At 35.7% G+C, this 17455-nt stretch overlaps 1 protein-coding gene across 1 annotated transcript; it reads left to right on the top strand.

Annotated features, from left to right (window-relative positions):
- Nucleotides 1-16263: 16263 nt before the first annotated feature.
- LOC124820501 (pectinesterase inhibitor 4-like) lies at nt 16264-17086 on the top strand. Its single transcript, XM_047292207.2, has one exon. It carries the CDS (start codon nt 16296-16298, stop codon nt 16944-16946), a length of 651 nt encoding a protein of 216 aa, XP_047148163.2. The 5' UTR covers nt 16264-16295; the 3' UTR covers nt 16947-17086.
- Nucleotides 17087-17455: the final 369 nt, after the last annotated feature.

Raw genomic sequence — 17455 nt, 5'->3', positions numbered from 1 at the left:
TATTGAGGAGACTTGTTTGGGCATAGGAGAAGGAGTAGTTTCTTTGAACGTAGAAATCATTTTCACTTGCTGAGGTTGTACTTGCATGCTTCATTTTCAAGCATATGTGTTTTATCTGAAATTTTAGGGTAACCCATGTGCAGTGGTTTGAGTAATAAGCAAAATTGTGTATGTGCCATTTTGACGAAAAAAAACATTGTATATTTTAATGGCATTGCTAAGATATGCACTATGTATATCTTTTAACGATATTTTGGTTGGTAGGTTTCTTTGTTTTTTTCTTTTTTTTGGCTTAGTCGTCTAAACGAGCAAAAAAGCTTAATTTAAGTGGATCTTTTCAAATGGATAAATGAAAAATGGTGGGCACACCCAAAGAGAAAGATAAAGGAGACGAAACCAGCTTGTATGGGACCAAATTTCAATAAATATATAAGGATTAAGTTTTACACTATATATGTATATTGCGTGATACAAACATATAATAGAAAAATACTTTTATATATAATATATTAAAAAATATTACATATTCAAACTTCGAAACATAATGAATAGTGAATGTTCAACACATTCTTAGATAATATAGAAGAGAAGGATTTATCTTTGATTGGAAGATACATGGTATAAAGTAAATGGTATATCCATGAACAGAATTGATAGAGGATACTTGTGTTCTCATGATTGGATAAATATCTCTGGCCAAATAGTAAATAAGGGGTTCTTGATAAAACACATCGTGGTTTTATTTTAAAAATCACATAAATTGGGACCCTAAATCTTTTAGGATGTTGGATGCATGAATTTATTGGATGATGAATTGATCCAACGATTATGGAATAGCTACAAATATAAGGGACAAGTAACAAGGAGGTCTTGGGGGAAATAAGTCAGATAAAAACAATTAAAAAAAATTAGTGAACGGGAGTGTGCCATTTAAAATTATTATCTTTAAATGATAATATGACATCAACATCAAGTTTTACAAAAAAGAGGTTCTGGGAGTGTGACAAGAGTAAAAGTTTAAGATTAAACAATTTCAAATTTACTAAGAATCATTGGATTGAAAATAATAATTAAAAGAATATCGATCTATTTATTTGGTAGGTTGATTATAGTAAAATCATATCAAAGGTGACAAGTGATCGAAGAAAGTACTCAAAACAGATGACACCCAACCAAGGTTTTAGACAAATGAAGCAATTTATGCGGTAAGAGATATGAAGAAAAGTTGTTTGGTCCTGAAATTAGATTATGAAAAAGCTTTTCATTCAGTAAAATGAGACCCATATGGTAGAAAAACTTGGATTTTATAAAAAAATGGATTAATATGATAAAAAGATTCCACACATATTGGTTTTTGGATGATGAATGATTAATAATTAATAGAAAAAGTTTTAATCATTAATTCTTGCACAACATAATTGATAAACAAATGTTTAAATCATTAATCATGTTTGTGTTAAATGTATTAATCATGAGAGGATGAATGGAATAGGCCAACATATCAAGAATCTATATTTATGGTAATATTAATAGATTATATAAGTAATCTAATCTATTAAAAGAAGCCAGAATACATAGAAAGCAAAAATAGGGCAAAACTATCTATTATAATAAATTACATAAGTTGCATAGTCGATTAAAACAGAGAGATATACATAATTTTAATCGATTACATAATTGGCATAATCGATTACATTTGTTAGAGAAGGAAAATTGAAGTGAAACAAGACATAGTGTAGTTTTAATCGATTACATAATTGGCATATTCGATTAAAACAAAAACAATAGTCTAATACATTATGTTTGTAACCTAATCTGTTAGGTTAGTTGAAAGAAGCAGTATTAAGTATAATTGTCAATATAATCGATAATATAAGTGACATAATCGATTAAAACAAAAAAAAAGTATAATCGATTATGATATTAATATAATCAATTAAATTGCGACAAAATCTGATTTTCTATATAAGTCAGATTAGAGACCTGACTCTTTAACATTAATTGAAAAATACTAATATTCTCTGAGTTTTGAGTACAGGCATTCTCAAGAAGAGTTCTTGGAGGTTCCTACAATAAATCTCCCAATTCTCAGAAACAAAAACTGGAGAAGATGGAGTACATAGATGAGAGTCTTGTTCAAGTTTCAAGATGTCAACAATGTTGTGGAGGAAATTGGACCAGAGCCTGATCTTGGTGATTCAGAGGATCAGAAGGCTGCATTCAAAAGAAAGGACAACAAATCCTTTTTCATCATTCATCAATGCGTGGATGATTCCCACTTTGAGAAGATTCAAAATGTTGTGACAACAAGGGAGACATGGAACATATTGATAAGGTGTCATGCAGGAGGAGAGAAGATAAAGAAGGTAAGGCTCCAGACCTTGAGGAGGCAGTACGAGCTCTTATAGATGGAAGATGGTGAGAAGGTGAGTGAATATTTCAATAAGATCTTGACCATTACAAATCAGATGAAAGGTTGTGGTGAGTCAATTAGTGACCTTAAATTTAGTCAAGAAGATCATGAGATCACTGCCTCAAAGATTTGACTACATTGTGGTGGCAATATAAGAGTCCAGAGATCTTGAAAAACTGAAAATTGAGGAACTTCGAAGTTCATTGGAGGCACATGAGATGCGAATGTTGGAGAGAAACCCCATCAAGAATGACGAACAAGCACTGAAGGCACATTATTTCAAGAATGAAGGGAGAAAGAAATTCAAGAAATGGAAGGGGAAATCAGAAAAAGGTAAGTGGAAGAATGATCATTGTGCAGATAATCAAGATGAGAAATTTGATTCAGTGGAAGAAAAAGGCAGATTTGAGAGAAATCTGAAGAAGAAAGATAAGAGAAGTATTGACTACTTCAACTGCCACAAACTGGGACATTATTCGTATGAATATTTTTCCAACAAAGGAAAGTAGAAGAAGAAGTATCAGAATAAGGAAGCACATCTTGCTCAGGAAGACTCAGACTTAGAGCCTTTAACTTTAATGGTAACAACCATTGTTGAATCTTGATGTTCTCAAGTTAAGTCTTGGTATCTCGATTTTGGTTGCTCGAATCATATGACATGTTATAAGGAATGACTAATAAATCTTGATGAAACAAAGAAAAGCAAAGTAAAATTTACATATAATAGTGCCCTGAAGGTTGAAGGAGTGAGAGATGTGGTCATCAAAAGGAAGAATGGATCCACATGTTATCATCACCAATGTGTTGTTGGTTCCAACAATGAAATGCAATTTACTCAGCATTGGACAATTGGTAAAGAAAGGTTATACGATGATCATGGGAAATCATGACAGAGTTGAACTGTTTGACAACAACAAGAAGTTGATCTTGACTAGCAAGATCTCAAAGAACAGAAATTTCCAAGTTAGCCTGGATGTAGTAAAGAGTCTACAATGTTTGTCTACTGTGAAGGATGAAGAAAGTCGAAGGTGGCACCTACGGTTCACCCACCTGAACTTTAGAGACCTGCGACAACTTGGAGAGAAGGCTTTAGTGTCAGGTATGCCGAACGTCTCTCTTCCTGATAATGTTTGTGAATCTTGTTTGACAGGAAAGCAAACCCGAAGACCATTCCACTCACAATTGCAGATGAGATCAAAAGAATGCCTAGAAGTTGTGCATTCAGATATTTGTGGTCTATTTAAGGTGCCCTCATTGGCTGAAAACAAGTACTTTCTCACGTTTGTTGATGAATATAGTAGGATGTTATGGGTATATATCATCAAGATGAAGAATGAAACTTTAGAAGTGTTCAAGAAATTTAAAGCCTGTGTAGAAATAGAGGGTGAAAAACAGGTAAAAGTCCTTAAGCTAACGGGGGAGAAGAATACACTTCCCATCCATTCAAAGAGTATTGTAAGAATAGTGGAATTGTTCATGAGGTGACAACACCGTACATACCCCAACATAACGGAGTGCCGAAAAGAAGGAACCACACAATAATGATCATGGTTAGATGTCTCATAAAGGAGAAGAGTATGCCACGAAGCTTCTGGGCGGAGGTTGTCTTGATAGTTGTTCACATCCTCAATAGATGTCCTACCAGAAGGCTTGAAGGCAAAGTACCTTTGGAAGCATGGTCAGGTACTAAACCTTCAGTTCATTATTTTAAAGTGTTCAGATCTCTTGCTTTTAGTCATGTAGCAGATAAAAACGATCAAAACTAGAAGATAAAAAACGATCAAAACTAGAAGATAAAGGCGAAGCTACGGTGTTTGTTGGATATCGCCCAACTGGCGCATACAAACTCTACAACCCAATCAAAGAAAAGATGGTGTTGAGGAAAAATGTGATTGTGCTTGAAGATGAAACCTGGGACTAGAATCATAGACAAACCAGCCTGAAGAAAATGGAAGGAGACTTCTACACCGAACGACAGAGGTGTTTTGCACTGAATAGTAGAGGTCTTCTACACCAAACGGCAGAGATGCACGAGATTTCTAATGATTTTGTTCGAGCTGAAGCTAAACCCGATGGAACAGTGGAAGAAACTTCTGCACCGAACGACAGAGAACGTACACACAAACGACAGTGAATGTATGCACCGAACGACAATGGTCTTCTGGATCGAACAACATAGATGTCACTAGAAACAATGTTGATTCTACAACAGCTCAAAGGCCACGAAGGAAAACTACAAGGCCACCAAGGTTTACAAATTATGAAATATACTTTGATGCAGGAATTAATGATGAGGGAGATCTGGTTCACATAGCTTTGATGGCTGGAGCAGAACCATTGGATGAGGATGAGGCTCTACAACAACCAATTTGGAAAATGGCAATGATCGAAGAGCTAAGGTCCATAGAGAAAAATGAAACATGGAGACTGGTTGATCTTCCAATTGGAAAGCATTGCATTGGGGTAAAGTGGATATTCAAGAAGAAGCTGAATCCAGACGGCACAATCCCAAAGCACAAGGCGAGGCTTGTAGCTAAAGAGTTTCTTCAAAGGCAAGGAGTGAATTTTGGTGAGGTCTTCGCACCAGTAGCAAGATTAGAGACCATTCGGTTAATGAATGTAGTGGCCTACACAAGGGAATGGTCATTGTTTCAACTTGATGTAAAATAAGCCTTCCTGCACAAACCCCTGAAAGAGAAGGTTTACGTTTAGCAGCCTCCAGGATTTATTGAAAAATGAAAGGAGCATAAAGTGTATAGATTTCAGAAGGCCCTGTACGACTTGAGACAAGCCCCGAGAGCTTGGAAAAAGAGAATTGATTCCTTCTTCATCAATGACAGTTTTGAAAGATGTGTTGTAGAACATGGATTGTACGTGGAAGGTAGTCCTGGAGGAGATATAATGATAATTTGTTTATATGTTGATGATCTATTGGTAACAAGATCAAACTTGAAGGAAATAGATGAGTTCAAGATGATGATGGAAGCCGAGTTTGAGATGACTGACCTTGGAAAGCTCAAATACTTTCTAGGAATGGAGTTCACTCAAATTACTGCTGGAATTGTCATGCATCAGCAGAAATATTTTGGAGAGCTACTTGAAAGGTTCAAAATGACCTCACGCAATGTGGTTAAAAGTGCTTTGGAGGTCAATACCAAGTTAAGAAAAGATGAGGCCGAAGAGGAGGTGAATGAGACAACTTATGAGTAGATAGTTGGATAACTACGTTTTCTTTGCAACAGCAGGCCAAACTTGTTGTTCAGCGTTGGACTGATGAGCAGGTTCATAAGCCTACCAAAGAAGAGCCACATGCTCGTTGCCAAACGTATCTTGAGGTATATCAAAGGAACATCTAATCATTGAATACTGTTTCAAGTTGGAAGACAGAAAAATGAATTGAAGTTCATAGGTTATGTTGATTCTAAATATGGTGGGGATCCAGTAGAAAGGAAAAGCACGTCCGGGTACATCTTCATAAATGAAGCACCTATCTCATGGTGCTCCAAGAAACAATCAGTTATTGCTTTGTCCAGCTGTGAAGCTGAATACATAGTTGGATGTTATGCCACATGCCAAGGAATTTGGCTTAAGGAATTATTGAGAGAACTAAAGTTACTCAAGAAGAGTTCAGTGCAATTGAGAATGGATAACACATATGTTATAAATCTGGCAAGAAACCCTGTGAGTCATGGTCGGACCAAGCACATAGAAGTGAAATATCACTTCTTATGGGACATGGTGAGCAAAGGGAAGATTGAACTAGCCTACTACAAGACTGAAATGCAATGGGCGGATTTATTCACAAAAGCACTAAAGATTGATAGACTTGAGTGTCTGAGAAAGGAAATTGGGGTTATATCTCTTAAGGCTTGAATTAAGGGAGAGTGTCGGGAATATATAACTCAAGCCTCCTATAGTTAGAACATTGAAGTTCTGTTAATTTTGTTTCTCTTTTGCCGTTATATGTTGTGTGTATAAATATATTACACCTCTAGTTCAAATGATGAGATAATACAATTTAGAAATTTACTCACACTGTTTGTGCTTATATCATTCTTTCTTATTTTGTTCGGTTATTCACTAATATTGTTCCGGTCGCACACTTTGTTCATTCACTCACGTTGTTCGATCACGCCTCTCGGTTGCTCTCTCACACCATTCGGTTTCGGTCACATAGCGCACTCAATCCTTTTATCTGCCTTTCTAACAATAAAAACATTTTTTGAATGACAAAAACACATAAAAAGGATATTGACATGTTGGAAAAAACAAAACATTCATATCTTTATTGCTATAGAGTAAATTTGATCACATTTGAAATCACAACCCTCCCTCTTTTCTTCTTATCCTTCTTCAAAGTCTTAAAACTTGTGTTGAAGAAAATTAGAAAAATATGAAGACAGTTTTTGTGTGGGTGGGAATTTAGAAGAAAAGAAAATAGCACGGATGAGATGATCAAGTTTGTGTTGACCAAAAGAAGTTGGAGGAATAGACGTAAAAGAGATTATTCAGCGAAGCACTTTTAACAATTGAAAATGGTGATTTGCAACTTAAAATAAGGACTTGTGGAAACAAATATTACAAGTTAAATATGGAGATTGAAGAAAGTTTAATTAAAACAATCAATTGAAATATAATTCATTTTAATTTTCATAATTTATTATGTTATTAACATATGTTACTATTAGAGTTAATTAAAGTATCATTTGTTTCTATATGCTCCGTTAATTATATCAGTTAGTAAGCACCATAAGTAGAGCTTATCATGTAATAAAATTGTTCATTTCATTGAATACAATTGAATATTTTTTTTCTCTGTATTCCATTGCTATTACCTTTCTTCCAACAGTTACTAATATCAACAAATAATATAATTGATTAAGAAACTTGTAATCCAAAGTCAATCCTATGATTATGTTAACATTAACTTTTTTGTTTTGTGTGAGCTTTTAACCAATACATTATATTTTTGCAGTATATTTCATCGGATTCCTCAACTATAATGCCTAGCATAAGTGAAAGATATATCATAAAACTAAAATTAAGGATTAAAGAATATCTTTTTAGAATTTATTTCTCAACGCTCACTCCTCTCTTTTTAATATTATGAAAATTCACTTTAAGTTGTCAAACATACACTAGTGCAAATCAGAGATATGAAAACGGGTTATACGTCTCGGTTTTTAGAAAACCGAGGCATATCTAGAGGCGGTGGCATTTTTGAAATTTTGACGAATTTATACGCCTCGGTTACAAAAGAACCGAAGCATAAAAGCAAAATTAACTCGGTTAAAAGCAAAACCGAAACCTAATGTTCCTGTAATTTTTTGAAATTGTCCAACTACCTCGGTCCTCTCACCAACCGAGGCATATTCCGAAATCAAAAGGGTAATTTACCCTAATTTCGACTTGGGTATATCTCCATTCTTTTCTCTCCTCTACGAAACCTAGAAGCAACATCCTCTACGAAACCCAGAAGCAGCATAAAGCTTCTTCACCGCGGCAGACGAGTGTGGCGAGTACGGCGACTACGGCGAGGTCGCAGCAAGGTGGCGGCAAGGTCGCAGCAAGGTGGCGGCGAGGTCGCAGCGAGGTGGCGGCAAGATCGCAGCGAGGTCGCGGCGTGGTCGTAGCGAGACCGCAGTGAGACCGCGGCGAGGTGGCGACGTGGTGGCGGCGAGGGGATCCTGGACCGATGGCGTTTCTGCAGCGGTGAGGTTCCTGAAAGGGTTTAAATTCCATCTTCTTTCTTCTCTCTTTCTTCACCACGACAGACTCAATGTTGGCGGCAAGCGCGACGAGGCACGACGAGGTGGCGGCGAGGTTGTAGCGAGGTCGCAGCGAGGACGTCCTGCAGCGGTGGCGTTTCTGCGAGAAGGGGAGGCATCAACCTTCAGGCGGAGCGACTGTTTGTCGGGGTTCGAACCGAGGTCCGAGAGGGAGTGGTTTCTTCGAGACGGGTCGGGTGGTTGCATGCGGAAGAGCAATTTGTCCAGGTGTGGAAGCAGAGAGGGGTTTGTGGAGGTGGCACATGTGAAGGTTCCGGACACTTTCAAGGTGCGTGTAGTGGCGATGATCGGAATGAGAGAGTGCAGAGAAGATGCTTGAATTGGGTATGCAGAGAAGATGCAGAGAAGGTGTGCGACTTACATGAGTGCGAAGAGAGCTCGGAGAGTGGATGCTCTTGAATTGGGTATGTTAAAATCAATTATCTGTTCAATTGGGTATGTTAATTTTGAATTGGGTATGTTCAAATCAGTTATCTGTTCTGGATTGCTCCTTATGATCTTGAATTGAATTGGGTATGTTAAAATTGCTCCTTCGGATGTTCAATTGGGTATGTTAATTTTGAAATCAGTTATTTGTTCTCTCTTCTGGATTGCTCTTGATCAATTACAAAAGAAGATGGAGCGGCTGGAAGAAGATGGATCGGTTGGTTGATGATGTTTTTGAATGGTGATTGAAGAAGGGAGAGCAACCGCCAACTTTGGAGAAGAAGAGTGTCCCGTGGAGAAGAAGAAGGAGTGTGGTGGCATGGTGGAAGTCAAGCACACTACACTTCACGCTCCAGCTCCGGCCAGCAAAGGATGGTGTCCAAAAAGAAATGAGTAGAATGTCCAGCAGAAATGTGTGTACGTGATGGACAACAACAGCAAAGGCACATGGAAAATGACAAAAAGGAAATGTGCAGCACTAGAGTATGAGAAGAGTAGAGTGGATGCTGGTGCACGTGAATAAGATCGTTGGAAAATTAGTGTACAAAAGAAGAAAATGAATAAAAAAAAAAGAACCTACGGCCTCGGTTAACTTTCAACCGAGTCAAAATTATGTCTTTTTATGTCTCGGTCCAAGAACCGAGGCAAATAGGCTATCACTTTTTACCTCGCCTAGATATGCCTCGGTTCAGAAACCGCTGTCTATGGCCTAAAAGAACCGTTGTCGTTTCCCCTTTCTGCACTGATATTCAAAACATCTAATAATGTTTTTAAATTTTATTGATTTTTAAAAAATATGTAACTAAGAAAATAATGTATAAATAATGTAATTAGCATGAGAACAAATATATAATAATATATATACATTTATTTATATATATATATATATATATATATATATTGTAAATAATTTTATAGAATTAAATGCTTAATACATCACTCTTATTTTGTATTTTAAATTAGTTTTTTTTTCTAAATTTTTAATGTTCATTATCTTAATTAAACTGGTTCTCTTTTCATACTTATTTACACTTTTTACTATTAATTACGAAAACGTGGAATATTTAATTTATATATTACTAAAATTTACAAATGTAAATTGTAACATCCCAAAATATACAGTCATCAACCATATAATAGAATATTCACATATATTAATATATCAATTCAGTCTTACAGTAAGGAAAATAACGTACGCTCTTGGCCGAACGGCCTTACATAGTTACATACAATTTTACGAGCGTTCAATAAGTAATAAGAACGAACGGTTTACAAAATTGAGAAAAATACCGAACGTTCCAAAATTGATCATAAACAAAAGGGCGTTCGCTCTAAAACAGCCCGCTAACCTAGATAAACTAACATATAACCGAACGTTCTACGGTTCGGCCTTCACTTCAATCTCCACTAAATTCTCTTCAGCCAGAATTCCTTCTTCAAGCGTTTCTTCCAGAGATGCATCTCCCTCTGCTCACATCCACACGGATGATCATTGCAAGGACAAGACGGACGTACAGATACAGACAACACAATGAAAAACGAAGGGTAAGCTTATTGAATTTAATTCAAGTAAAACATACATTTCATAACATATCAAACAAATCAAATAAGTCATAACATATGCTTTAATCAATTCATTCACTCAATCAATTCCTGATACTAGACTGACTGTCCGGACTGTATGAATTCTGTGTAGCTACGACGTTCGTGCACCCAGGTGGTGTAGTAACTGGCATTTATCATCAGCTGCCACCCGAGGTTAGTCCCTTCCATCCAAAGTACCCCTAAGGACTAGGACCTCCTGCCGTTCCCACACATGACATACTCCCCTCTACGTGAGGACGAGCAATCACAGAACATCAGGATGAATCGCCAACTAAGCTTTGTCCACATTCATACTTTACCATTACAACTTTCATACAAGAGTCGTTCCTCCCTGGAACGCTCGTTCAAAATCCATAACCATAATTTCATCACTTTTACCGTTCACCCATTTTAATATTTCATCTTAATATCATTTCCATCTTCTGTTCTGGTTCCCTAAAAGGATGAGCGTTCAGCCCTCTTAAGAATGAGGACGAACGTTAACACGATAGAGAGAAATCCTTGTTACTAACCATGAGACAACTAACACCTTTCCGATGACGAACGTTGTGACCACTTGAATCAGTTAAATGAACTGATTCTAGAACAATTCGAATAATATTTAGAATAATTTAAGTACAATAACTCTAGGTCGAATCCAAATGGATAGAGACACCACAAATGGTTTAGATAATTATGCCGAGCACGATTTAATTAAAGAGACCAACCGCCAGTCAATGACCGAGCGCGGTAATATATATTTATCGAAGTTTTTGACGAACGCTACTGAACTTTTGGACGAACGCTATTGAAGTGTTGGACGAACGCTATTTCTACCTGTTTGGTAATTAAGGGAAAGAACGAGCGTTCGGTATAAGACCGAGCGCTACTTAAGACGAACGCTTTGGGTCGAGACCCTTCGCTGATTTGAGTTCATAATAAAGGAAAGTAGTAGGGAGTTAAACGATAGTGAAATTAGAATTCCAATTGACTAAGAGTCCAAATGTATATTTATAAGCTTCTCAAGTTCTCACACAACACTCAGGATATCTATGTTTGGCCGATCGCTCAAACGTAGCTCTAATACAAGAGGGCGTTCGTCCTCAACTAGAATTCTTTCCAAATGAAAGAATTCCTTTTCAAATGAATTTGGCAACAACACCGAACGGTCAAAGACCGTTCGATGACGAACGTTCAATATCATAAGAAAATTCATAATCAAAGTTTCATTTACATTACACATTTCTCAGCATATACTTTCGAATATTCATCTTATCATATATCTCATATTTCAGTTTAATCATACCCTAGTACATTTCATCATTTTCATACATCAACTCATGATCATATTCATATACCAAAAATCAAATATCATAAATCCTACTTCATACAATTCACAGAACGTGCATACAGTACAGTGCAAACAATAGGAATTAAATTTAATAAGCTTCCCTTACCTCTAACGTGAACAGACGTCCTACAATGCACAACTTGACTTGTAAATTTACAAATTCCTTCTACCCGCAACGCTTACTACTCTATGAATCAATCATCAAAGATAGATGGAAACGGTTCAGTATTTAACTAAAGAATTCCAGCACCCAGAGTTTGGGCGTGCATGCTCACAAGAACTACAGTTTGAAGGGAAACGGACTTACCGGTTTCAGAACTCTAAAGTGTTCGGTTCTGGTGGAATCTCAAGGCAACGGGGATCCTTCTACGGTGCCTAAACAGTAATCGGAGTAGAGAATGGTAAGTTACAGAAGAGAGAAGGAGGAGGGTTCTAGAGAGAAGGAGGAGGAAAGGAAAATCTGAGTTTTGGGAGGGAGAAGGTGCGCGCAGGAGAGTGAAAGGGTTTTTTTTCAGAAAATCAATTTTGTTCAATCCCACTTTCAAACGGACTAGCGTCTCCCCTGTCGACACCTGCACCCCCACTACTGACTTCAGAAGTTTCCATTTTGACAAGTGGCGTGCATGCATGGAACGTATAGTGGGTTTTTAATGTACTGAACGTGTGTAGTGGGTGCATTTATGAAAGCTGACAGGTGACTCAGCAGTGCTTTTATGGTGACGTGACATAAATCAATTAGTTTCCACTTTTTGCATTTTTTGTTCTGGAAAACAGTGTGTAAACAAGAATAACAAGAAGAAGAGAAAAGGCAACCTACATCAAAGGGGGACGCATGTGTTAATTAGCAGCAAGTATTTTGACTTTCCTTTTTAAAATATTTACTTTTGGTACTTTGCTATTATATTATAGCCTTAGCTGACGAAGCTAAATTAGGTTAAATTCATATAGGCACGTATTTTATTTTTCTTTAATCAAATTCATAATTATGGCCGATCACCAACGCTTTAATTACAATTGTTGATAAAACACACTATTTTTTTTATCAACACTTGAAATAGTATATATATAATATCTTCGAATTTAATTCTAAGTGAAAAAAAATCATAAACTCAAGAAATATAAAGAGTGAATTATTTTGTTTTATTGAATGGAATTAAAGAGGACAAAGAAGTCGCAAGGCACAACTTTGTTCATCATCACTCCCCCACATTGTTGAAATAATTAATAAATTATTAATAATAATTATTATTAAGTGAAAATTTTGTGATCGAAAAAGCCTTAATTTCCTTTCTTTGTGCAGCGTTTCACGCATGCGAACGTGAAATGCCTGCACGTTAATCTGGTTAAGGACTTTTCAAACTCTCGAAATTTTATACGTGTCGTGTAAATGTTGGAAGTGCTTATCTGTCTCATTTTAGCCTCTAAAATGCCGGCTATAAATATAATAATATGAGTTAAGATGTAAAATATAGCAGCATAATTGATAAATGTATTCGTTTATTTTTTTCTATTCTAATTATTTTTAATTATTATATAAATATATTCATATTCATATTAATGGGAAGTGAACTTTAAGATATTAAATGTTTGGATTTTCTTGATTAATTACTTAATCATTCAAATACAGGTACTCTTTTTTTACTACATTGTTGGGCTTTTATTTATAAAATTCAAGAAATAAAATAATAGTCCTGGATATTTTTATTTTCCTTAATACCATAATTACTAATGAATTAAAAATTAAATAAGAATTAAAGATATAAAAAAGAGTGCTTTGCCACTTTACTACTATATGGGTAAAACATTTTTTATTTGTTTAAAATATTGATTATTAATCAAGACATATTAATTACAAATGAGAATAAAATTTGTAACATCTCAAAAATATAACATAAAACTATATACAGGTGTCATCATTTAATAATATGGTAAAACAGTTACTGGAAATAAAGTTAACCTTACAGTTATTACAAAATAACTATAAAATTTAAAACTTTACAAAAAGTCCTACACTATTCCAAAACTATGCACATAACCGAACGGGTATTACCAAGTTAGGATTATAACCGAACGGTTCATACAAAACTATTCACAAGACCGAGCGGTCTTGTACTAAGCCGAGGGGTCCTCTCCTTCCAAGGACTGCTCCACCGAGAACTCCTCTCCAACTGCTCACACCCACAGGGTGATCATTGCAAAAGAAGAACCGAATAGGAAACATGGACAAAAACAGAAAATAAGGGTAAGTTAATGTAATTTAATTGTATATACATACATACATTTCGCACAAGTCCAAACAATGCAAGGCCGAACACTACAACATACCAAAACCGAATACAAGTAAGCATATACAAATCAAATAATCAAGTAGTTATAACCGAACACCATAATTCATGCATAGACCGAACACCTAACTTGATCATCCAGATTGTATGAATGTGTAGCTACAAGCGTTCCTACACTTGTGGTTATGAAACAACAAGACTCCCATCAAGCTACCCTACAAGGTTAGTCCAGTGAAGATTACCTCGATACCCTGAGGTTAAAGGACTTCCTGTCATTCTCACACATGAGTTACTCCTCTGTACTTGAGAATGAGTAACACAAATATCAGGATAAACGTCAGCTTAACACGATACCCACATTCATACTTTACAATTCAAATACCATCCACGAGACATTCCTCCTTGGAATTCTCTTCCACATTACTTGAAAACATAAATCCTCATCAATTAACATAGCATGTCATTCATCAATCATATACTCACTCATAAGATTGAAAACTCTGTGAACGTTGGAGACCGAACAATTTCTCACCACCCAGGACAGAACCGAACGGTCTATAATAGACAAGACCTAACAATTGATCGAACACTGGCGAAGACCGACTACTAGGGAAAACCTAACACTATATTAAAGTTGAGTACTAAAACTAGGTTGAATACCAAGACTAAACCAAATACTAATATAATACCGAACGCTAACACTAGAATAACTGCTAGTATAAGACCGAGCACTAGCACTAGCGTAACTGCTAGTATAAGACCGAGCGCTAACACTAGCATAACCGCTAGTATAAGATCGAGTGCTAACACTAGCATAACTGCTAGTATAAGACCGAGCGCTTGACCAAGATCGAACGACCAACTGTGCACACTCCGCTTTCTGCATAATTCTGCAAAATTCTGCAGAATTACGAAGAACACTAGAATTTACCCAAAACCAAATATTTTTCCCAACTTCTAATCCTCTAAACATGATTCTAATAGGTCACAATGTACTTGTTCAAACTCATCTCACTGCCAAAAATCACTTACAACCTCAAACACTCATTTTCACCCTCTCACTTCCTCAATTTGACACTGGTTGAACACTTTTTCTGCATAATAATCCCCAATTCCACAAAGTTCAGTCCTCACATTCAATCGAAAACAAAAATTCAACATGCATTTCAATCAATCATATAATTCATTACAAACATATAAACATAAAAGTTAAATTATTTAGCTTCCCTTATCTTAAAATAGCTGGACCAAAGAAAAACCTTCACTGAATTGGCTATCCCAAGCACAAACACAACCTACAAATCTTTGGATTAGTGAGAAAACACCATCCACCGAACCAGAACTAAGAATTACACTCAGAGGAGGTGAAGAAGGACACATGCAAGCAGAACACAGCTTGCATGCAACTGAAACGTGCAGAAAACACCAAGGACAAGAGAAACCACTTACCAGTGATTAAACCGGTAACTGAGAGAAGATTCAACAGCTCCAAACTGCAGAGATACTCAGATTTGAGCTGTTGGAAGAACAACACGGCTTGAATCAGTGGAAATCTAGAGAGAATTTGTAGAGAGAAGGAGGAGAAAGAAAAACTCAGAAGTTTGGAGAGAAGAAGTGCATGCAGAGAATGAGACGAAATTTTGAAAAGTTCATTTATATACTACCGTCAAAACCGATCGGTCCACTCAGATGCATACACATGTCTTCCCCACTTTCTCTGAATTTCTCAGTTCTTACAAAATTGATTATTTTGATATTGATAGTATTGTCTCTGTTAGTATCCTATAAACCTCATAAATTACCATATAATTATTAATGAGGATTTCATTACATAGAATCACACTATTTTATTATAACTTGTCATTGTTTGGATTCTGTTGAAAACAATAAAAAAATATTCACTCTTGTCACGAAGACTTACATGTAAAAGGGATTTATCATACTTTAAAGGAAGAAATAATAAAAAAAAAAATTACCAACAGCCTATAAGATAACAATATAAAATATATGCATTACACCATCTCTAACTAACTTGAAATCAATATTTATTATCTCACTTTTACATGATATATTCACCTCAAATTTTAATTTACTCAATTATGAGTAGTTATTATTCATATTATACTTCTTTTTTAAAAAAAAAAAAAGAGGAAAACTCTTTTACAGTGAAAGCATGAAAAGTTCCTTATGCATAAAAATATTACACTGTTTTATAATAATAAGTTTAAAATTTCAACCTATATTATAATTTTTCCTGAGTTATAAACTTATGTTGCTAAACTTTTGAAAAATGAACTATAATAGAAGAATTCATATATTCCGGCACATTTTCTTGAGTCTCACTCCTTTATAAAATAATCAAAGAAATACACCTATAAAAAGCATGCAAATGAAGGTCAAGAGAACATTAAAACATAGAAGAAATAGAAAGAGCTGAGATCTAAACGATGGCTTTCTTCCAAATTCTAACCGTTGTTGCATTCATTCTTGTAGCCAAACCTAGCACGAGTTCATCAGCTTGTGAAAATTCTACCATCTCCACCAACTTCAGCCAAACCAAGATCAATTATAGAGAAACAAGCAATCCATCAAAAACTTCCACAGAAAGCTTCAAAAACTACATCAAAACCTCTTGCAACTCAACCACATATCCATCAATATGCTACAGCAGTTTATCCCCATATGCTGCAAAAATTGAAGCAGATCCTACGAAGCTGTGCACTGTGTCTCTCTCCCTGGCATATAAGGCAGCAAAAAGTGCATCCTCCACCATATCAAAGATTCTGAAGAAAAACAACATGACAGGGATTGCCGAACAAGTGGTGCAAGATTGCTTTGGCAATGTGAAGGACTCCATTGGTGAGCTCAAAGATTCCCTTGATTCCTTGAGCCATTTGGATGGTGCTGACAGAAAGTTTCAGATCAACAACATAAAGACATGGGTGAGTGCTTCCATCACCGATGACCAAACTTGCTCAGATGGCTTTGATGAGATGAATGTGGATTCAACTTTCACAGAAAAAATCAGAAACCTTGTTTTGGATGTGGCAAGGAAGACCAGCAATGCTTTGTATTTCATCAACAACAATTTGTACTGATTATTAGCATTACAATAAGTTTCTTTTCTTTTCCTTTTTTACTTTGATTGAAAAGGGTTTTCAATTGTATTTTGTTTGTGATGTTTTGATTGTATTTAAACTGATTTTTTGATGAAATTGCTTTAAAACTTATGTGTTCAGTGTATGGTAATTTTCCTATGAACTATGCATTGAGCGTGCAGCATGTTCTGTCAATAATGGTAAGTTCAGCATAATATATTAAAATAGAGTTATGTGACAATCTCTTCTTGTCACATTGAATCAGAGAAGAAAACTTAACTAAGCTAAAGAAGTTGAAGAATATTAGAATCCTATACTTTAAAGATAAGCAAAGTCAACTCCGATTAAATTATTGGGAGTATATGTTAGAGGATTATGGAGCTTCTTCAAGACAATGTTGTTCCTTAAGCTGCAAATTATGGAGTCATTTAATTTATACATATAGTTATGTGACAATCTCTTATGATTTTTATTATAAACAAAGGAAATTTTGTTTGTTAGAGTTAAAA

Source organism: Vigna umbellata, chromosome 3 (assembly GCF_029865625.1).
Source record: "Vigna umbellata cultivar VRB3 chromosome 3, Vumbellata_1.0, whole genome shotgun sequence".
Lineage (NCBI taxonomy): Eukaryota > Viridiplantae > Streptophyta > Magnoliopsida > Fabales > Fabaceae > Vigna > Vigna umbellata.
Note: the sequence above shows the minus strand (reverse complement) of the source record. Positions and strands in the feature narration are given on the sequence as shown.